The sequence below is a fragment of the Cebidichthys violaceus genome, unplaced genomic scaffold (assembly GCF_023349555.1).
Source record: "Cebidichthys violaceus isolate CVI_PGR_0920_01 unplaced genomic scaffold, fCebVio1.0.p SCAF_32, whole genome shotgun sequence".
In the NCBI taxonomy this organism is placed as follows: Eukaryota; Metazoa; Chordata; class Actinopteri; order Perciformes; family Stichaeidae; genus Cebidichthys; species Cebidichthys violaceus.
In genome coordinates, this window is record NW_027176506.1 from 298,772 (window position 1) to 322,695 (window position 23,924).

General features: G+C 43.7%; 1 protein-coding gene across 3 annotated transcripts in view; it reads right to left on the reverse strand.

The window, feature by feature from the left end:
* The window catches only part of si:dkeyp-72e1.9 (syntaxin-binding protein 4), a 72,067-nt gene that overhangs the window by 20,618 nt on the left and 27,525 nt on the right, over positions 1-23,924 (reverse strand). For 2 of the 3 annotated variants that reach the window (XM_068724859.1, XM_068724858.1), the window contains exons 1-8: positions 22,425-22,684; positions 18,990-19,063; positions 10,228-10,323; positions 7,382-7,451; positions 7,212-7,286; positions 4,691-4,770; positions 3,003-3,135; positions 1,647-1,788 (exon numbers count right to left, since the gene is read on the reverse strand). In XM_068724859.1, the coding sequence (XP_068580960.1) occupies positions 1,647-1,788; positions 3,003-3,135; positions 4,691-4,770; positions 7,212-7,286; positions 7,382-7,451; positions 10,228-10,323; positions 18,990-19,063; positions 22,425-22,471 (717 nt within the window). In that variant the 5' untranslated portion in view covers positions 22,472-22,684. Of the gene's footprint in view, positions 1-1,646; positions 1,789-3,002; positions 3,136-4,690; positions 4,771-7,211; positions 7,287-7,381; positions 7,452-10,227; positions 10,324-18,989; positions 19,064-22,424; positions 22,685-23,924 lie in introns of those variants that run through there. The other variant, XM_068724857.1, reaches the window with a different exon arrangement.

A 23,924-nucleotide genomic window follows, 5' to 3' on the forward strand; every position in this document is an offset into this window, starting at 1 on the left:
TGCAGATGATACTCAATTATATCTATCGATCAAACAAGATGAAACCAACCAGCTCTCTAAACTTCAAGCATGTCTTAAGGACATAAAAACCTGGATGACTGCAACTTCCTGATGTTAAACTCAGACAAAACTGAAGTTATTCTACTAGGCCCAGAACACCTCCAAAATCAATTATCTAATGATATAGTTTCTCTAGATGGCATTGCGCTGGCATCCAGCAGCACCGTAAAGAATCTCAGAGTTATCTTTGATCAGGAATTGTCCTTTAACACCCAGATAAAACACATTTGAAGGACTGCCTTTCTTCACCTACGTAACATTTAAAAAAGCAGGCACTTCCTGTCTCAAAGCGATGCAGAACAACTAGTTCATGCATTTGTTACCTCTAGACTAGATTACTGCAATTCTTTATTATCAGGCTGCTCTAATAAGTCTCTTACATCTCTCCAGTTGATTCAGAATGCTTCAGCACGTGTTCTAACAGAAACTAAGAAAAGAGATCATATCTCTCCTGTAGTAGCTTCTCTGCACTGGCTCCCTGTAAAATCTAGAATAGAATTTAAAATCCTTCTCCTCACCTACAAAGCCCTAATTAATCAGGCACCATCATATCTTAAGGAGCTTATAGTACCACACTACCCCACTAGAGAGCTGCGCTCCCTGAATTCAGGGTTACTTGTGGTTCCTAGAGTCTTAAAAAGTAGGATGGGAGCCAGAGCCTTCAGCTATCAAGCTCCTCTCCTGTGGAACCAGCTTCCGGCTAGGGCTGGTTCAGGTTTATAGTTAGGGCTGGTTCAGGTTTATAGTTAAGAGCTGGCTCAGGTTTATAGTTAGGGCTGGCTCAGGTTTATAGTTAGGGCTGGCTCAGGTTTATAGTTAGGGCTGGCTCAGGTTTATAGTTAGGGCTGGCTCAGGTTTATAGTTAGGACTGGCTCAGGTTTATAGTTAAGACTGGCTCAGGTTTATAGTTAGGGCTGGTTCAGGTTTATAGTTAGGGCTGGCTCAGGTTTATAGTTAGGGCTGGCTCAGGTTTATAGTTAGGGCTGGCTCAGGTTTATAATTAGGGCTGGCTCAGGTTTATAGTTAGGACTGGCTCAGGTTTATAGCTAGGACTGGCTCAGGTTTATAGTTAGGGCTGACTCAGGTTTATAGTTAGGGCTGGCTCAGGTTTATAGTTAGGGCTGGCTCAGGTTTATAGCTAGGACTGGCTCAGGTTTATAGTTAGAGCTGACTCAGGTTTATAGTTAGGACTGGTTCAGGTTTATAGTTAGGGCTAGCTCAGGTTTATAGTTCGGGCTGGCTCAGGTTTGCCTTGGACTAGCCCCTAGATAAACTGCTATAGTCCTAGACTGCCGGGGGAGTGCCTCTCTCCTTCTGTATGAATTAATTTAGTCCTGTTGTGATGTGAGGGTCCTGTGACAGAGGATGTCGTATGTGTACAAATTGTAAAGCCCTCTAAGGCAAATTTGTGATTAGTAATTTTGTGCTATACAAAATAAATGTAATTTAATTGAAATGTAGCCTGAAATGTACTGAAAGCCAGCTGGTAGTAATAGATAAATGGACTTACAATTGTAGAGCGCAGTTAATGTTGCTCTCAGCTATCGTTACTTTCAGTTAATTAGGTTGGTGGATTCATTTCTTACCCGGTGACAGTCTCCTCCAGACAGCACCTCCTGAATGAAGACAGCGGGGCCGTCGGCCCTGTTGGAGCCTCCTCCGATGGTGATGCCCAAACTGCTGGATCGAGCAACTGAAATGAGCTGAATCACTCCTTCACCTGGATGACTGAGAACAGGAAGACACGTGAACACGACAATCTTTGAAGTTCACAAAATGAGCTCTGTTTGCTCTATTTTCGTGAATCAGTCAGGTGTACCATAAGGGGGTGCAAACACACTTTTGGTATTTTTGCAACCAGGGGTGTGTCTAAGGCCTGTGGTAAACAATAACCTTTATTAGGCCTCCATGGCATTACTGTCGTAATTCTGCACAGTCACAGGCAGAGTGAAAGTAGTTATTATCATTATTATCAGTGATATATCTGTATTGGAACATATGTCGGCCACAAAGTAAGAAGAGATTGGGGTATAGACATTTTGAGCTCATAGTTATTCTACCAGAGAGCACTGGCAAGTACATTAGTACACAGTACATGTCTTGGTCAAAGTGTTTCTGTCAGAAAAACTATCAGTCAAGATATTGGTTCAGTACTTTACAACAATTAATCATTAACTTCGGAAACATCATGCATTTATGTAAGATGAATGCATCCATCTAGTGGACTTTGAGAGTCCAAATGTAGGTAGAACTTTGTGCTCTAGTAAACAATTAAATCATGAACACTTTGGTTGTATAGATATGAATGGTGACGACACGCAAAAAGATCACACCCACAAAACATGGTGACCTTTCTTTAAAACAGGTAAAATGTGTTGGGATTATGTCATTTCGAATGCAAAGTAGAAGCAGATATCTTACGGTAGATGCAATGCAAGGAGCAAAACAACGTGTATTTGAAGTAAAGCCTTGTCAGAATGAGGTTGACCACACTTCTTAGGATGGAACAACGTCACTGACAACTCTTGAGCCCAGTGACAAGCTGAAGTAGCGGCCACATTGTTTCCCCAACATGACACAGAGCCTGTATTAACAGTTTTAAACAGTCAAATGTGGAACACTACTACTAAAAGGTACCATGTACAAATGATATGACAGGCAGCACTCAGATTTTAACATAGCAGAGGCAAGAACGTGCCGTTAACCTTAAAGAATAAGTCTCATGTCAGTCTCATGCACAGCCCTAAAAGTAAAGTGTGTCTGTACCATGTAGTGTCAACTGCCCACCTGCCAAGACTAGTAATGACACACATAAATACAAATCTACACAATGGTTTGTAAATCTATTAATCTAGTATTTAGTACTTGCTAGCCACAACTTCCCAACTCGGTGTCCTTACGACAGGAGAGCCGTGTCGTAGTTGATGACGAACAAATGTTACCTGAGGGAGCGCAGCATGGGCCCGCTGTTGTTGTACATGTTCTGAGAGCCTGCTGGGCTCAACAGCAAAGGACTCTGGGAGCGAGACGAGGAACCAGATGACGTACTGTCCAGGTAGCGGCCTCCTTTGGAATCTGAAGAAAGTACCAAACCACACAACACAGTGAGTACAGGCATTAACTGTGCTGTGCTGGGAGGTGAACAATCAACAGCTGTCAAAATGAAAAAAGAGATTTAGATCATTACTGAAATAACACTGGAAAGTCATTATTTAGATGAGGGGTAGTAAGCATGATGGTCTGGTCTTCTGACCACTCAAAGCTCTTTAACACTACATGTCATCATTCACCCATTCACACCCTGGTGACACCATGCAAGGTGAGACCTGCTCATCAGGACTACCTAAATTCATACACCGACAGCACAGCTATGTGGGGTTAAGTGCCTTGCCCAAGAACACATGGACGTGGACTAATGGAGCCGGGGATCGAACCGCCGATCCTCTGATAGAAGGACGACCCGCTCCATCACTGGTTCGCTCCTTCCTCATTTCAGATGTTCTGTACTGAAATAGAATTCTTCAACAATTTGCTGCTACTACAGATGTTCCTTTTAAAACATGTCTTAAGCCTGAGTGACTCTAAGCACTGAATAATACCCAATACGCTGACCGAACCAACTGCAGAGCAGCCCAAATATGACCCAGAATCTGTTTTCCTTTATCCAGTGCCTGGGGTGAACATCTGCTTCTTTGCTGTCCTCACATTCAGAGGTAAAGCTCACATTGGGAGCTATTCACGCTGACTTCCAGCAGTCAAGGGTGAATAGAGTTGGAGGGTATGGAGAGACAACCACAGTTGTTTGCATAAAATGAGGATCACATTCCTCCATAAAGGGTAAAAGTGTTTTAAACTCCATCACCTGTGCTGCCAATCCTAAAGGCTTCAAATTGTAGCATCTGCTCTTCTTTTGGTGGAGGACATTTTGTACTTCTCCATGTGTCCTAAAGGTGTGTTCAGAGGTGGTACCAAGTCTACTTTACAAGCCACAAGTCAAGACCTACCAGTCCTCGGTCCACACTCGAGTCAACACCACCAATGCCGAGGTCTGGACTCCACAGACTGTGGTTAGAGTCTGTGAATCATACTGATTCTCTTAACTGCATATTACTCCAGTGATGAGTTATGTCATTTTACATTACAACTCGTCATCTGTGAACTATTTGTGTTTCACCATACTTAATAGATCAACAGGTTACATCTCTGGACTCTCTGTATATCTGATAATATGCATACGGATCTGACCCCATACATGTACCCTGATCCCCTGCACAGAGCACACAAACCTGCTCACGTGCTGATGCCGTGTTTTAACAAATCTGTACCAGCCGGCTGCCTCCTTCCCCACCGAAGCAGATGTTGGCAATTGTGTAACAGACGAGTGCACTTGTCATAAGCTATTTTTAAAGGCAGACTTACTCCATCTACCTTCAGGCTTAGTACTCTGTCAAATATAGAACTTTTTGCTCTTTACATAGAACTGAATGATAATGCCATTGATGCATTTGTGACATCAAACAGGCCTTTGGACAGGAGTGTAAACACGGAAATTCTTATTTCCCATACATGCTTCAGGAAAAAACCCAGAATGAGTAATATCACACAAAGGACTACGTTGGGATTTGCTTACCTTGCTGTATGGGAGAGTTGCGTGTTGATCCTGTGCTGCTATTAGATCCATACTTCTCCAGCAACTCAGCAAATTCTCTCCTATTCAGGGAAACCAAAAGAGAAACATTGATGGGATAAGAGTTTGTCAGACAGATGCACACGTAGGCAGTTTTATTAAGTAAGACTGTCTGAACCAGAACTGACATTTAGTTGATGCCTACAAATAAAGTGTAACAGTTACGGAGGAGTACGACATTTAAAATCATTATAGTGGTTTCATTTCAGATAGGGTCAGCTGTTTAGCAGCAAGGTCTGCGTGCACAGCGGCCAGGAGACCACCCCGCCGGCAGCAGAGCGGCCAGTCAGCAACTACAGCGACTCTCATTCAGACAGCACAAACGCAGCCGCCGGGAGTCACAGGGGCCGGTGGAGCGCTGGGTCTGAACTGTGTAACGGCAGCAACAGCGGTTTGGTCCCCTGGGATCAGACCCCCGGTGTCGAGCTAACTTCTAACAGAAGGTGCGTCTCCTGGAGCCGCCAGGACTCTCTCCTCTCCAAGAGCCAGTGGTATCAGAAGACGGCCCCCTTACACCTGCATTAGCCAATCACAAGCCAAGCACAGCCACCTAGCTCCTACGTTAACAACTAACCACACTATCTGTATTAATACATTTGTGTTCAAATTGACCCTTGGCTAAGCCCCGCCCCCCAAAGCTATTCCTTCAAGATGTCAGCGCTACCATGGAGCCACACTGTCACTGCTGCTCTACCTGAAGAGATACGACAAAGACAGAAGGCTCTACAATGTGTGTTTGAAGGATACGTCCAGGATGGAAACAGGTTGAAAAGACAAAGATAAAGCTAAAGCTACAGATCACAAACAAGTCAAAGTGATCAAGAAAACAAGTAAATTAAGAAACAACACTGTTCGTGTGATGCTAGGTAGGTCTATATTCAATGTCACAATCATTGAAATACATTAAGTATACCTTAGCATAGCATAACTATGATGTGCTACAATGTACTCTGCTAATGTTAGCTCCTCAGGCTTTTAGGTAGAAACGTGACCTGTGTGTATGAATGTATATTTCTGAGAGTATCTCTCTTACACAACGTTTAACCAGCCTGAGCATGAAGAACACCTGAAACCATTGATGAGAGCCTATGGAGCCGGGCCGGATAGCTGTCAGACCCTGGTCAGAGCTGGACCGTGCTAGGCTCTGTGACTTAGTGAAGGGTGACACATCTTCTGCTACACAGACTACGTCTACGTTCCTACTCCATTGACATTCCCGAGCCTCTCGCTCACAGAGCAGCTTGTCATTAAACTTGCATTCTCGCCAATGGCCATCAGGAGGCGACTCCTCTGGGTGTGTCTAAATAGTCCCATTGCAAACACATGCATTTTATTTAGTAGAGAAATGATGATGCAAAGAAAATAAAAGTATATGTGCTCAGCAAAAGTATTTGAATGTTTGCCATTATCCACATTAGCACACTATATACTAATGTTCCCGCTCACACGTTATGATAACAGCAACGGCTGATTTGATTTTCATGTGTAAACGCTGGCGCAGCTGCTAAGCATGCAGCTATCGCTAAGCTAGTTCTGACTTGTTTTTAAAAGAAGAGGAAGTCTGTTGAGGGGGAGACAGACAGACAGACGGCATAATCCCCCCTCCTCCAGCTCCGTCCTCTCGGTGAGGGTAGTTAAAGCACAGAGCACGGATTAACTCATCTCGTCAGGAGCACAGCCCTAGGTTAAGCTCTCTCCCCTCCTCAGTCTGCTGTCATTCCACCACAAAGAGGGGGGGGGGGGCTCATCACAGCATCAGTGTGCTAATCAGCTCCAAATAACACTCCACAAGACATTCACGCTTTAACCTTCATGAATCTGCATATTCACATTAGGATCTGCACAATGAACAGTGTCACAGTGCTACCAGCACTATTAACGTCTCATTTCCTGCACCTATCCTCCGCTGAGGTCTAAATCACGTCTGTGGGAGCGTCTTCACTATGCACTACACCTACTCACACATTCTTCAGGAAATAAGGGCTGACATGTTCATGTTCACTTTCATGTGAAACTGTCTTGCTCGTTTAAATTACAAATCCTCTACAACCTTTGTCAGTTTACAATTCAGGATCATGTTGTCACTGACACACTAACAGCACCGGCCTCCGCCATCAGTGACATCAGTGACATCAGTGACATCAGTGTTGCTCTTCTATTGTATGCTGTACAAGTTTATGAGAGGATACATTTGTCATGCTATTCATGGTTGTGTGAATTCAGCACAGCTTTTAAAAGTGAGGCTTTAATAATTACAGGGTGAGAATAAGCACTTTGAATATTCATAGAAAGTAAGAATGACAGTGCTGTAGGTGAGAATCTAACTCTCAATGGATTCATTGAACTCAATATTTCAGGTTGGAGGAACATAATCGCATAATGATGGATCTCAGTACAGGCACTGTGAGACCCAGTGTGGCCCCATGTCAAAGCACTGGTTCTCATACGTGGACACGTGGCTTACTTTGCTTCCTCATCTCTGGCGATGAGAAGGCGCATGAGATTAGTTGCAGAGGCTGCTCTCAAGATGTCCACAGCTCTGAAAAACAAACACACAGTCACATTATTGTCACAGCTCAGTCAATCATGCGCTGAAATGAACGACAGGAGAGCAGTAATTCTTTACTGGACTACCTTTCACTTGTGACTCCTACTAGACTGTCCCCGTTCACCTCCAAGATCTGGTCCCCTGGCATCAGGTTTCCTGTGAGAGGTCAGAGTGAGGTCTTTAGTCCACAGTGGAGGCCTCAGCTACATGGAGAACTATCGTTAGGCTATGAACAAACCGCACCGTGGTTACAACGAGGCTGTGAAGGTGAACTAGTGATGACGTTCAGTCCTCTCATTCAGACACTTTATAAGACACCTAACAGCGGTAAATATTTATACCGAAGAACAAAACGTTCAAATGGTTTAAACTCCAAAGACGTTATTTGAGGCATCTAACCAGAAACCCGTTTGAATAAGAGTATAGGGAATGACATAAATGACGTTATTGAGCAGTGGTGATGTGAGCTACTTTGTGAAAAGATGGTGCTCTGTTGTTCCAACTGCTTAATAATAATAATTGTTTAAATGTCAAGCTGTCGTGATTTGAGTACAAACAGTTAATATGTGCCCCATATCCGTCATCCTTGGCAGAGAGAAAGTAGGCCATGCCAGTGTTGTGGTGTAATGTATTCATGTCTTCACAGAAGCTTGTTCTGACTCCAGGTCCACTGAGTCATTCCTTGTGATTTCATCCACACTGATCTACACTAAGACACATAGGGGACATGTGCCGCCCTCTTTTAGGAGCTAAACAGTCCAATTGCATTTGTCCTTATTGTCCATTTGTCCTGCGCTAATGGGCTGATCCAAAGCTTTGTGCAGGTAAAGTGAAAGACAAGTGGCACCGCTGAAAATTGTGTTTGGTTTCATGCAATATGTATTTGTAAAAGACGGGAAGAGAGAATGGACATTTCTACAAATAGCTGCTGCACCTGATTTATTGCTGCTGACTGACCGAAGACATTTATTCAATATACAGTTACTTTAATAAAGACCACAACTACAAGACCACACAGAGGAGCAGCAGCTCCAGTCCACTGACACATGCTGGAAACAGCCAGTTTCTAAGTCCAAGGCTGTTTACCTGCTAATGGAAATGAAGAAGAAGAAGAAGAAGAAGAAGAAGAAGAAGAAGAAGAAGAAGACGACGACGACGAATAAAAGGAGGAGGAAGAAGAAGAAGAAAAAGAAAAGGAGGAGGAAGAAGAAGGAAAAAAGGAGGAGGAAGAAGAAGAAGGAAAAGGAGGAAGAAGAAGAAGAATAAAAGGAGGAGGAAGAAGAAGAAGAAGAAGAAGAAGAAGAAGAAGAAGAAGAAGAAGAATTCTAAAAGTTTCACCAAAACTTCCCCTCTGGGATTTTTCACAAGCTTTTCAACCAGTGTTGTTTGTGTTGAGGACATCAAGCTATTTATCTAACGTTTCTCACATCCACCTTTTTAACAGAAGAAGAAGAAGAAGAAGAAGAAGAAGAAAAGGAGGAGGAGGAGGAAGAAGAAGAAGAAGAAGAAGAAAGGGAGGAGGAAGAAGAAGAAGAAGAAGAAAAGGAGGAGGAAGAAATAGAAGAAGGAGGAAAAGGAGGAAGAAGAAGAAAAGAAGGAAGAAGAAGAAGAAGAAGAAAAGGAGGAGGAAGAAGAAGAAGAAATAGAAGAAGAAGAAGAAGAAAAGGAGGAGGAAGAAGAAGAAGAAATAGAAGAAGAAGAAGAAGAAGAAGAAGAAGAAGAAGAAGAAGAAGAAGCAGGAGGAGAAGAAAAAGAAGAAAAAGAAGAAGAAGAATCCAGGCTTCAAAACCTTCTTTCCATAGAGAGTCTTTCTGCCATCAAACACACTGTGGTCTCTTTATGGCCGTGTGTTTGAACAGGCTTGTCTACACTCGTATTCTCCAACAAGGGGAGTGAGAGAAAATCAGCAACCCACACATAGACATCAGGTTCTGCATGTCGATCGACCAATGTCTTCAACAATGGTTATACATGTCTGATAAGAGGTGCTTCAAACATACGTGATACACTATAAACAGTAGAATACCAAGCACCGGAGCACAGCCCAGATGTGCTTTCTCTTTTCTTTGATGCACGTTGTACACTGACTAAGAAGATGTCCAAATCATATAGATATATATATAGATATATATATATATATCTATATATATATATCTATATCTATATATATATAGATATATATATATAGATATATATATATCTATATATATATAGATATATATATATGTATAAAGTGAACATTGTGTATCAGGAGTGGCTTCCACCCCACAGCTGCACATTAAATAAGACAAACCAGTGAGTTTGTTTGTGGGCTGCCTGGATCATGCATCAGGCTCATTAGAATAAATCTCCCACGTCTTCAGAACTACCTTTACAAAGTTGCACCCTATTTTCCTGCAGGCCAATCAGAGCAGACTGGGCTTTTTGAACCTGAAAATGAACATGATATTTCCCCTTTAAATATACGAATGATTGATGATGAAGATAACAAATGGTGACAGCCTATAATCCCACTTTAAATTCATAAGGGAAAGTTGTTTGAGGAATAACCTAAAACTCCAGCTTTTCCTTTAATAGTGATCTGCACAGCTTAATCTCAGAGCCGTGAAGCTAAGCAGCTCCTGTGTGAGTGAACACAATGCTCGGGGGTGGAATTGGCTGCATGAATGGGGCACAGCTGTGATCTGGCCTAGGGCACCAAATTGGTCAGAGCCTCTGAGTGTGAGCGTTTGATTTGAATGAGGGCAGTTAGGGAGGGAGCTCATGTGGGACACAGCAGCCTGAGCTGATCCACTAGCATTCCACTGCCTCTGAGTATTTCCTGTACTTATGTCTTCTTTGAATTGAAGTGATTCATCTTTGAATTGAAGAGATAAAAGTAATGCAGGCAAGTCATGACACGAGAACGTACCTCGGATCATACGGTACTCACCGTCACTTGATGCAAGGCCACCTGGTAAAATCCGCTTGACGTAGACTCCAAACTCCTCTCCAGTTAGCTCCTTCACTCCACCGATCACTTTAATCCCTGTTGAGAGGAGGAGAAAAATCACTTTGTCATTTTCATTTTCTTCTAAGATGTGAATGACGGCGATAGAGAGACTATACAATATACTCTCGCTTAATGGTGTTTAGGCGGACATTTGGATTCATGAGTTTCTATTTCATATGACAAATACAAAGCGCACAAACAAAATGAACTATGAAGTAACCGGCAAAATGCCATAAACTAACCTCCACAAGGATCGTGTGCACCGCATGTGGCAAGTTACGAAAAGGTGCGCGACCACTGCAGCCTGTGTGCACCACAAGCTAGATCTACTACACTCAGGATATACCACGCTTAAGTCACCACTACAGCACTAAATATCACTACGAAAAGATGAGGAACTCCAGATGGAACAAATGCTAATTACAGTACATAAATGAATAATAATAACTCGGTACAGATGGGAATTTGAATATTGGGAACTCAGGGGAGTGAGGGGAAGGTCATCTGTCGGCAGCTGCCATTGTATCGGCAAATTCCTTCAGAAGAGGAAGGAGAGGTTCATAGAAGTAACTTAAGCCAACCTAAACCTAACTTCCTGTGAGTCACTGGTCAGCCAGGTTACCGTTCACCAGGCTCCGCTCTTAAACCTAACCAAGTGGTTCTGTTGACGAAACCTGACTTTCTGTGAAGACGAAAGTTGATTTTGAAAAGAGGCTGTGTGTGTACAGAGCAGACACACTACAAACCAGAAAGTTGAACTCTGTAGAGCGCAGATCTCCTCCAGGTGAGTCTGCAAACACCACTGCTGTAATGTTTGTCAAACACACTTCACTCAAACTAAGAAACAAACGTTGTACAAGCAGTCGAACACGACACTTCACACACACACACACACACACACACACACACACACACACACACACACACAGGTAAACTCCAGCTGATGTGCAGCAGTGTGTGTACAAGTAGTTCTGTTACCGGTTAGCCAAACAGAACAGCTCTCAGCTGTGTAACACTAGCTGATACACAGCTGAGAGCACCAGGAGGCCTGTTAGGAGTCACTAGCTGAGGGGTTAGGAGTCACTAGCTGATACACAGCTGAGAGCACCAGGAGGCCTGTTAGGAGTCACTAGCTGAGGGGTTAGAAGTCACTAGCTGATACACAGCTGAGAGCACCAGGAGGCCTGTTAGGAGTCACTAGCTGAGGGGTTAGAAGTCACTAGCTGATACACAGCTGAGAGCACCAGGAGGCCTGTTAGGAGTCACTAGCTGAGGAGTTAGGAGTCACTAGCTGAGGAGTTAGGAGTCACTAGCTGATACACAGCTGAGAGCACCAGGAGGCCTGTTAGGAGTCACTAGCTGAGGAGTTAGGAGTCACTAGCTGAGGAGTTAGGAGTCACTAGCTGATACACAGCTGAGAGCACCAGGAGGCCTGTTAGGAGTCACTAGCTGAGGAGTTAGGAGTCACTAGCTGAGGAGTTAGGAGTCACTAACTGAGGAGTTAAGAGTCACTAGCTGAGGAGTTAGGATTCACTAGCTGAGGAGTTAGGATTCACTAGCTGAGGAGTGAGGGACGAGTCAGCAGGATAAAACAGAAAGTCACCAACAATAAGAGCTCCTGGAGCATGCAGCTCTAAAGGGACATGAATATATGATGCAGTTTGCTGCAGCATAATGAGAGATTAGAGGTGGACAGACACAGAGGCTCACACGCAAACCTCTCTCCAGGCTGACAAATGGAGGAGATAACTTAATCCTAGAACTGTGGAGTCCATTCTTTCTCTACTCACTAGGCTAAAGAAGACCTCTAAACATAAGGCTATCACTTTGTTAAGATTCACTGTCAGACAGCGTCCACACACTCAGACAGCGTCCACACACTCAGACAGCGTCCACACACTCAGACAACACTCAGACAGCGTCCACACACTCAGACAGCGTCCACACACTCAGACAACACTCAGACAGCGTCCACACACTCAGACAACACTCAGACAGTGTCCACACACTCAGACAGCGTCCACACACTCAGACAGCGTCCACACACTCAGACAACACTCAGACAGCGTCCACACACTCAGACAGCGTCCACACACTCAGACAGCGTCTCACACTCAGACAGCGTCCACACACTCAGACAACACTCAGACAGCGTCTCACACTCAGACAGCGTCCACACACTCAGACAGCGTCTCACACTCAGACAGCGTCCACACACTCAGACAACACTCAGACAGCGTCTCACACTCAGACAGCGTCCACACACTCAGACAGCGTCCACACACTCAGACAGCGTCTACACACTCAGACAGCGTCTCACACTCAGACAGCGTCCACACACTCACACAGCGTCCACACACTCAGACAGTGTCCACACACTCAGACAGCGTCCACACACTCAGACAGCGTCCACACACTCAGACAACACTCAGACAGCGTCCACACACTCAGACAGCGTCCACACACTCAGACAGCGTCTCACACTCAGACAGCGTCCACACACTCAGACAACACTCAGACAGCGTCTCACACTCAGACAGCGTCCACACACTCAGACAGTGTCCACACACTCAGACAGCGTCCACACACTCAGACAGCGTCCACACACTCAGACAGCGTCCACACACTCAGATAGTGTCTACACACTCCCAGCAGCAGCAGCATCGTCTTGGCCTCCCTACTTCCAGCGCCCATGGGCAACCATATCAGTCATCTTGTTTTTTTGTGCCATTCTCACCAATCCCCCAGTCCCCGTTATCCAAAAATGATGATTGATTTAGACAAACAACGACAATACAATGTATCATAGTGTCATTCAGCTTCACCTTAAGTACAGTTGTGGTCAAAAGTTTACATACACTTGTAAAGAACATAATGTCATGGCTCTCTTGAGTTTCCAGTTATTTCTACAACTCTGATTTTTCTTTGATAGAGTGATTGGAACAGATACTTCTTTGTCACAAAAAACATTCATGAAGTTTGGTTCTTTCATGACTTTATTATGGGTTAACAGAAAAAGTGCCAAAATCTGCTGGGTCAAAAATATACATACAGCAGTGCTAATATTTGGTTACATGTCCCTTGGCCATTTTCACTTCAATTAGGCTCTTTTGGTAGCCATCCACAAGCTTCTGGCAAGCTTCTCGTTGAATCTTTGACCACTCCTCTTGACAGAATTGGTGCAGTTCAGTTAGATTTGATGGCTTTCTGACATGGACTTGTTTCTTCAGCATTGTCCACATGTTCTCAATGGGATTTTAAGTCAGGACTTTGGGAAGGCCATTCTAAAACCCTAATTCTAGCCTGATTTAGCCATTCCATTACCACTTTTGATGTGTGTTTGGGGTCATTGTCCTGTTGGAACACCCAACTGCGCCGAAGACCCAACCTTCGGGCTGATGATTTTAGGTTATCTTGAAGAATTTTAAGGTAATCCTCCTTCTTCATTATCCCATTTACTCTCTGTAAAGCACCAGTTCCATTGGCAGCAAAACAGCCCCACAGCATAATACTATCACCACCGTGCTTGACGGTAGGCATGGTGTTCTTGGGGTTAAAGGCCTCACCTTTTCTCCTCCAAACATATTGCTGGGCATTGTGGCCAAACAGCTTGATTTTTGTTTCGTCTGACCACAGAACTTTCCTCCAGAAGGTCTTATCTTTGTCCATGTGATCAGCAGCAAACTTCAGTCGAGCCTTAAGGTGGCGCTTTTGGAGCGAGGGCTTCCTTCTTGCACGGCAGCCTCTCAGTCCATGGAGATGCAAAACACGCTCTACTGTGGACACTGACACCTGTGTTCCAGCAGTTTCTAATTCTTGGCAGATCTGCTTTTTGGTGGTTCTCGGTTGACTCTTCACCCTCCTGACCAATTTTCTCTCAGCAGCAGGTGATAGCTTGCGTTTTCTTCCTGATCGTGGCAGTGACAAAACAGTGCCATGCACTTTATACTTACAAACAATTGTTTGCACTGTTGCTCTTGGGACCTGCAGCTGCTTTGAAATGGCTCCAAGTGACTTTCCTGACTTGTTCAAGTCAATGATTCGCTTTTTCAGATCCATGCTGAGCTCCTTTGACTTTCCCATTGTAGCGTTTGTGGGCGTTTGTATCCAATGAGCCCTATTTAAATGGCCTCAGAGAAGTCACCAGCTGTAGTCCCTCATAATCACTCACAAGAAGTTAAGAGGCCATGCTATGAAGCTCATTTCATTGACACAACTTTCTAAGTCACCAAAATTGCTAATTCATGTTGCTGTATGTATATTTTTGACCCAGCAGATTTTGTCACTTTTTCTGTTAACCCATAATAAAGTCATGAAAGAACCAAACTTCATGAATGTTTTTTGTGACAAAGAAGTATCTGTTCCAATCACTCTATCAGAGAAAAATCAGAGTTGTAGAAATAACTGGAAACTCAAGAGAGCCATGACATTATGTTCTTTACAAGTGTATGTAAACTTTTGACCACAACTGTATGTGTGTAGGTGTTGCTGAGTAAAGGAAAGAACATAACCTCAAAGCATCATCTGACCTACACATGTACGATACATCCACCTAATGTTACTATAGTGCTATTAATAAGAGTGGAATCTGACTCTGAACTGCTGAATGTTCAGAGCGGTGGTCTTCTGTTAACCCTTTGTGTCGAGAGCAAACGGGGCATGTACCTGAATCCCAAGATGTGAATGTGTGGAGATCCACATTGTGGACGGCTCACGAGATGAAAACGCCAATTCTGTTTGCAACATATTTCACTCAATAGTTGTTTCATTGTTCAATGTCACCCTATTATAAGTACAGTATGAGGAAATACATTTCAGAATTAATGATATGCCAATATTTAATTCATTTGATGCTTTGAAGGCACAAAGATTGCATTGCCATGTTAGGCCGATTGAATGTGACTTCCAGTAGAAACCACGCCCACGTCTTCTGTCTGCATGCAGAGACAGATGATGACGAGTGTGCACAGCTTCAGCTTACGATATGTCTACCTTACGGTCGGCGAAGCATTCGGAATGAGAGGAAAATGTACTCAGTTTATAATCCACTAATGCAGCTCTAGCATCAGTCCAGTCAGGAAGACGACCCTCTTCGTTCCTCATACATCTGCCTTTAGCTCCTCACACATGATCACTCATCATGTCCTTGTTGTTGTTTGGGGCTGTCACTGGTGATATCAGCTGTTCTGATCAGCTGGTCACATGACACGGTTAGCCTACCGTCTTTAAATACCTCTCTTCCTTCAGTGCGTTCATGTTGCTGTTACACACCCCTCCACCTCCTCATCTTCATCACTTCCATCATCTTCATCAGCTCATGAATACATCGAAGTGAGTGAAGGGTAGCTGGTGAAGTCTCTTACTTGACCATGTGATCAGGGCTCCTTCATTGTGAGGCTGCTGTTGGCCCGTTACCACAGAGACAAAACACTAATTGGGTCTGGAGCCAAGTGGCGCGTTAATTACCGCCTGTTGGGTGAATGGGGTCATAAAGTTCCCCGTCTCCGTCCTCCCTCCCTTTGGAGAGTCTCTTGTTCTGCCTCAGAGCCTATCTTCAGATAAGAAAAACATCATACGAATGCATAATATAAGAGACATGCCGCTCTCCCTCCTCTGCCGCACATTTTGTTTTCCTAATCATTATATCCTGCTCACGATGCATCAAGGGCACGTTTGCCTCGGAAGGATTCAAAGTTCCAACACTCTGAGACCTTGTGAAAGATCACAACATTCAATTTGATGAAAAAAGGCACAGATGCTTCTAAAAATGGTTTACAATAACCCAGATGATACATGGAACATGGATTGTGTTTATATACTTCTATCTGAGCAAAGCACTTCACAACACAAGCCAGCATTCAGCTGTTCACACACACACACACACACACACACACACACACACACACACACACACACACACACACACACACACATGCTGACAGGAGCACACACACACACACACACACACACACACACACACACACACACACACACACACACACACACATGCTGACAGGAGCATACACTTTCACACACACACACACACACACACACACTCCTATCAGGAGCAAATTGGGATTCAGTGAGGGCCCTCGGACATGTAGACCAGGGACCAGGGAGCGCTCCACCTCCTGAGCCACAATAACCAAGAACAACATGTTCACACATTCAAGGGTTTCAGGGATTCAAGGATCATGTATTGTCATTTGTAACACAACAAACACATGACAAACCAGACTAAAGCAGTGTTACATTCCTGAGGAGCATTTCTGCATCATAAGGAATGTAAACAGCAGCAACAACAGCTCTGGTTCAGACGTGTTCAAAGTGCTTCTTTGAGCCCAATGTGACGGAGATGATGTTCACTATGAACCGTGCTGAGGTGATGCAGCTTTCAGCTGCATTAACTCAGGGATTAGCATGTGCAGTCCTCAGCGCAGGACAGCAGGACTGCAGTCGACAGTGTGGACAACACACACTCTGCTGCCGTGGAGGCTTCAGGAGTTCAGGGCGGGGGTCTTTAGGCTTTATGTATTGGAACAGCATGTACATTTGCACATGCTCACGTTGGACGACTATAAGCTGCTTTACTTCTCACCTGTGTGCTGCTTAAACACTGTGGGTACACACACACACACACACACACACCTTCAGTATTACGTACACTTCTCTCCTCACGTAATGCCTTTCCCTTCTACCTTTAGCTCAATAACATCAGGTCTATGTGGCTGAAACAGAAGCACACACGTGTGACGAGCTTTCCTCAGACTACAGTCATGGTTATTGATGGTGATTTCATTTATTAACTGTCTGATGCATTAAAGTACAGTATAGATAGAGAGACACAACTCGCCATGTCAATTCAACTGCACATTAAGATGACATATGAATTACATAATGCATTCATTACTGTGGGCTGTAGTTTTGAATGCTTATTTTAAGTCTATGGAGGCCCATCGGATCTCATTATATTCATAACTCCATTCTTCATAGTCGTACTCATATACAGACACATTAAAGGTGCTTCAGTCAGAATCCACAGCGTAGAACGGCACTGCTGTAGAACTCCAGAGCGGCTCCTGTTCTAGTGGAATGTGGAGACATCAGAAAGCTATGCATGCAGTGTTAGGTCTAAGGTGCCTCAGCTGACTACAGTAACTTGCTAACACGTAGCTATCGTTAGCTTACTGACAGCTAACTTGTGTCATCATGTTAGCATCGACTGCTCCCCTGGTAGACACAGGGTGCTCAGCGGTCCCTTGACATGCGACGTTTTGAACTGCTGCATGCGCTGTGTTTGCTTTCAGACCGTGGTGTCACATTGCGGTGCCGATGCGGTGATTGGTTTTTCACTTGCGTAGGCACAAGCTCCACCAGTGTGATGGTGCACGGATAAAAACAACAGCAGCTCCCTGCATGCTTAACCCAGCTGAGTTAAGTGGGTTAGGGCTTTGCCACATGACCTACTTCTTCTGCTAGACTACTGATACTTAACAAGGATACCTACACTGCAGAGAAAATCCCTTTAAAAGTAGGACTTCAATTATTTCAGCTATTCAAAATCAGACTCCATTGCCAGATAGCGGAGGATGATTGAGCGGGGCTGCATCTACAGTATTATGCATGTGGTTTGGGCTTTACAGACATAAATGTATTTTTGATAGTGATAAACGATCCAACACAGAAGACTTTTACCTCAAGGATCACATTTCAAACCCTTTATACCCAACAAGTGACAAACGTTCAAACAGAAAAAAAGAATCAGACCTAATGGATCATGTGACTATTTGTGACGTGTGTCACTCAGAGAGGTGATCCCAGCCTTTCAGCTCATTGTTTTTGTGTTATCACAGTGTTTTGGTTCAGTCTCATTACCTTGTTTCCAGCAGCAGGCAGCTGTGTTCAGTGAAAGCGCTCCGATAGGCCCACTGTACTGCTACTGTACTGTCTCCAACAGCAGAGAGACACAGCCAGAGACGAACTGGTGGACATTTAGCAGCTAAAGAGACAGATGTTTCTCACAGGAGTTGGTGAAGATCAAAGACAAAACATAAGGTCTACAGAGACCCTGTCCTCTGCCTGTATTGTCTTTTTGTCTTATTTTGCTGTGTTTGGGACTCTTCTGGGACTCTGCTGGACCTCAGTGCACCGAGGGCTGTGTCACAGCAAAGAGCATTTGGACATTACGTGGCTGTATAACCAGTGAACAGCCCGTTCTCATTCCCAGGTCAAAAAACGCCACTTTGTCGCGCCCTTCAGTGTCCTGCGGCACAGAGAGAGCAGACGGGCCACTGCAGGAAGAAGCTGCCCTGGGCTGCATTCATTCAAAACCTGGCACCTTCCCTCAGGCTTTTGAGGAGATGTGGATGTGTTTATCTGTGCTTTAGAACGTATCCGCCATGAACAATCAGAAAATAAAGTTGTATTCCATGAATTGACAGCTTTCATCTCATCTTCAGTGCGGGTCAACTGTTTATGTTCTGTGAGGTTACATGTTCTCTCTGCATCAGTGTGGCTTTTCCCCACAGTTCAAACACAGTTGGAGTAAGCTTCGTCTACTGTACGTGTTAGCCGTGTGATGGACCTGCCTGTAACCCAGTGAATGCTTCACATAGAGTGAGTTATAGACATTAGTAGCTACACATTGTTTACAGAAGAATTTCCTTCTATCTGTGTTTGCTGAAGAGAAAGAAAAGACTTACCCAGGCCGTTCTCACAATCAGTAAACTCCATGGAATGAACAGCTCTGTCTACTCCGTATGGACCCATTAGTGTCCTGTTAGAGATGGAGGGATGAGGAGGATGGAGAAAACAGGGAGAAAGAAACAGAAGAGAGGAGAACATAAGTAGATCAGTAGTTTCCCTTTCCCTTCTCAGGTTAGACCCTTGAGTTGCAGAGCGCCACGGACTGTGACTCCTCACTGTGATGGACACAGAGCCTTACGTCTGTCTCAGGGAGTTTGTCCTCAAGCCTTACAGCTCGTGTCCACCAAAGCTGGAGCACTTAAGAGCGTTTTGGAGACACAGCGTTGATCACATGAGGAGCTTCGGTTGCCTCTGGTTGCTATGATGTGGAAGGTAGACTACTCCATCTGGCCCTTGTTCTGGATGAGAAGAAGGCTGAAGCGCGTAGGACGTGATACATCGGTAATGCAGTCATTCTGGATACAGACAGGGACTTTTGTTGACACTATCTATCACCACTTGCTGAGAGTTGCAGAAATGCACCTCTGGATGGATGGACTCAGAGGTGTATATATAGCATGTGACTCCATGTACATTTTCAACAGACATACATGGTGTCCAAGCCACTCGGTCTTATAGGTTTCGGTAGATTGATTTTTGTATGAGGTTTCTTATCCTAAGTGATCTTGTCTCAGCCTTTCACAAGTGGTTAAAGTTGCTACAGGGCGAGTATCGGAACGCCACACCTTTGAGGTATCGACCAAAATAACCCAGTTCCAAGTAGTATCCAAACTTCTCCAGTCAAACACTATCTGTGATCAACCCTGTTTGTGTTCAGGTCAGTTTGTACGCTGATGACAACATAACGCTTCATCTACTCATAAATATAACAAAACAGATCTTTACTGGACAAAGCTGTGAGCAGAACGCTGTGACGGAGGAAACATGATGAAGGTACTGAGCAGAGCTCAATGGCTTCTTCACAGCTGGTGCTATGCAGTGTTTCCATCGTGCTGATCGTTCTTCATGTCTTGAAGGTTTCAGGTTGTCCCTATTTACTTATTGCTACATAATTAAGAAGCATTGGAATAGTGTTCACAGATGTGGCCCTGCAGATTTGCACATTTTAAGACATTTCCATTTCAGCTAAACATTGATTTATAGTTTGATATGAGGGTTTTGAATTGTAGAAGTTAATTATGACAGGAGAGGCCTTTCCTTTGAATTCTGCTTTTGTTTTTTGGTTTAGCCAAATTGTCCTTGTTCCTATTCCATCTAACATTGACTCGATTAAAGAACATCAATTTGCTCAGGCTGAACACTACAGAAGATGCTGCATAAGATAGCAGTGAGTAGCATAGATAAACCAGCGCACACTTATACCTGTGGAGACTACGAGCAACACTTTGTTAGTCAATTTTAGAGATTATCCTGTTCGTAGTTTTGGAAACCTGGAACAAGGTATTCTCAGCAATGGGATTCACACTTCTCCGTCTGGTTGCCAGCCGAACGACATGGAGGATTATCAATATTTCAGACGCAGAGGGTTCCTCAGTAGTGAGACACCGGGGCTCATTGAGGACACGCAGAACTTCAAACGACAACACTGTGCTTCTGAAGCAGCTGCATGCACCATTCATAGAGTCTGAAACAGTCTCACACTACCCTTCCTCTCATGTGTGTGTGAGCAAAGAGCACGTATTCAAATCTATATTTCAAACAATAATGTTTTCTCGACAAACAAAGAATTGTCAGAAAAGGTCTCGGATGAATTTAAGCCTTTTCACACTGGGAACGAAACCCTAGAACACCAAATGGGTCAGCGGATCATTATCCATATCGCTGTGTGGCGGTATGAACAGAAGTATCACGCTGACCTCGTGATCTATTAATCACACGAGCAAACGTCATTACTTTATTGGTTGGCTTGTTTCTGTCGGCATCTGAGATTCACAGAAATTGAAGCGGCTGAGGAAAGAACAGCCCTGATGTTTGGTCCGCAGCGTGGACAGGCTGGCAGACATCGATGGTTCACATGCTCTCATTAACGAGCAATTTATTCACACAAATATGTTCTGAATGAAGGCAGGTCAAAGCTGGAATGAGAATCACTGGTTATGCTTCTTTAATACAGTTTGTATGGCCAGGAATGAATGAAGAATGTTTTTCTTTACATTCAACAAGATATGTTAAACCCATTTGTCACCAGAGGAACCGTGTTTGAAAGCTACATTGTTTACATCATCTTCTTCTTTTTTTATACTGTCACAATATAAAGAATATCGTGTACACATCACTCGTGTGTGGTAGAGGCCTCATGTTTATACATTTTAAAAAAGCATGAAGCCATACACAGTAAAACTGTAAACATATTCTACTGTACACAACATGAGTCTCATCATTGTTTTCAGATCAACAATATGTAAACCTTCATAATCATATTTGTCTTCTGTTGACCTCAGTGAGATCTTCCACCACATTCATTCCATTTAATCAGGACCAGTGAACATGAAGAAGAGCCTACACTCCCTCCTGAACTCCTGTTCTGCAGTGTGTGCTCTGGCTGGACCCAACACCTGATTTACTGGAGTTCCAGCTACAACGTGTTTACAGTGTTGACCATGAAGTACTCACACCATGTGAGAACCACGTGTCCCTGCTGCTTGATGAGGACCAGCATTAGCAACAATCGATCAGTCAATCAATCAATTAGCGGATCAACAGACTATGTATCTGCAACTGGTTTGATAATCCATTAATCATTGAATCAATAAAGTCAATTTCCAAGTCAAACATTCGACGGTTTCACTTCCTCAAATTAGCTGCTTTTCCTTGTCTTACATTTTTCAAGAAAAAAATGGATCATAAAACAAACCTAATATGAAGCCTGAACATAATATAAAACAAGTATAATGATGTTTACAGAGTTTCAACTCATGTTCTAGTGGCTGAAAGGACTCAAATAAGACATTTAAAGGCACAGTCAATGAGCTGAAATACACTTCATAGGTTCACCATCAACACGTCGACATGAAAACTGCTACAAGATGAGTTCGCGTCCATCTGAAGCCACAGCACGGCCGTCACCAAGTACAGCTGCCTCTCGTTGCGCGAGGCGCACGAGCGGCACAGAGAGGTGTCCAGAAAAACAACCCCGCTCGCGAGCTTTACGCAGGTCAACGTGTTGCTCTCTACAGAACACAAAGAGGAAGACATTCGTCCCCAAGCACCTCCATGTTCACACACACACACACACACACACACGCACACACACACACACACACACACACACCATACGTGTACTGTTTCAGCGAGCAACAGAGTCCGAGCCCCGTTCAATGAAACGCTGTCTTCTCCTCGTACAGTAACGTCTACTTCTCACGCGCTCTCCCACAGACCTCTCTCCATCTGTCCGCTAACACGCACTCAACAGAGGGGCACAGCGGCGGTACCTGCTAATGATGACGGCTCCTTTGTACATGACTGAGAAGGTTGGCATCGTGACACCGGAGCCGGCTTCTCCGGTAGGACGGTCGGTCGGTCGGTCGGTCGGAGCTTTCCCAGCCTTCAACCTTCCGCGAGCAGCCACATGATGGTGTGTCTGTAACTCCAGCTAACCAGCATGTGCGCTGCAAACATCTCCACCTTCACTCACACATTTAATCTCTTACATAACCAAAGTCCCCGAAAAATGAAAAGCACCGGGGCGGGATCCTCGTGCAGGACTACCGGTCCCTGTTCTCTGCCTGGTGGACTATTAAGGCTGTTTGTTGTTTTTTATATATATATATATATATATATATATATGTATATGTGTATATACACACATATATATATATATATATATATATATATATATATATATATATATATGAAAAAAAAAATGTGTGTGTATGTGTATATGTATATATACACATATATATACATACATATATATATATATTGATATATTTATTTAAAACAAATAATATACCAATGACAAAGATGCATTCCATTATTATTTCACTATGAAGATATCAATGAAGTGTTTCCTCTACACTACACTAACACCTGCTCAGCAGAGTCAATGGGTTCTCCACATAGAAACAGTCTGTAATCCTCCGTTGACATCCATCACTTTGCGTTGTCATTTGTCATTCAAGCCTCTGAGTAGTGTCTTTAGTTTTTTTCACTCCCGGACCAGGCTTCATCAATCAATCAATTCATTATTTGATCAATACAAATTAGATCATTATTCTATCAATCAATAAATCAAAATTAACATGGTGATGGTTATGTTTATTGTGCTAAATGTGGCTCAGTCATGTTCCTCCACTGAGTTCTACTGGTTCTTTCTAAATTGCTTGAGTTGGGGTATTGATATTATTAAAGAGACCATGTCCATATTTAAAATGCATACATGTTATTCCTATGGTCTATATTAGTAAACATGAACCGCTCTCTTCTAAATCCCAAAACTACAGCACTAAAAGTCAAAATGCAGCTGTTTGTCCCAGTCCAGTCCTGTGGGTCACTTGATGATGTCACAGTTTGAGACTTCTGCTTCCCGGCTACGAGAGAGAGGAGCTCACGCTACACCTTTTGATTGAACTTTGTTTGGCCAAGGAAATTCTTTCTTACAGGTGCGAAATTCTGGCCATTTCTATTGTCTCCACATGGCGACGGCAGAGCTAACAGTGCTAACAGAGCTAACAGTGCTAACAGTGCTAACCTGAGGGGGAACCAGAGGGTGGGTGCAACGTTTCCTCCTCTAGATCTTTACATGGACTCTAGTGGTTTGATGCTATTCTTTTACTTTAGCGCTCTGGAGGTTGTATAGAGAACCTTTTATGTGGTGTTTCCTGTTAACAGGAGAGGAAAGCAGAAAGAGAAAAAAAACACTGTTCTATCCTCAGTACATTCAAGAACAGAAAGAGGAAATCTCCCTTTGATTGAACTCACAACTCATAAAC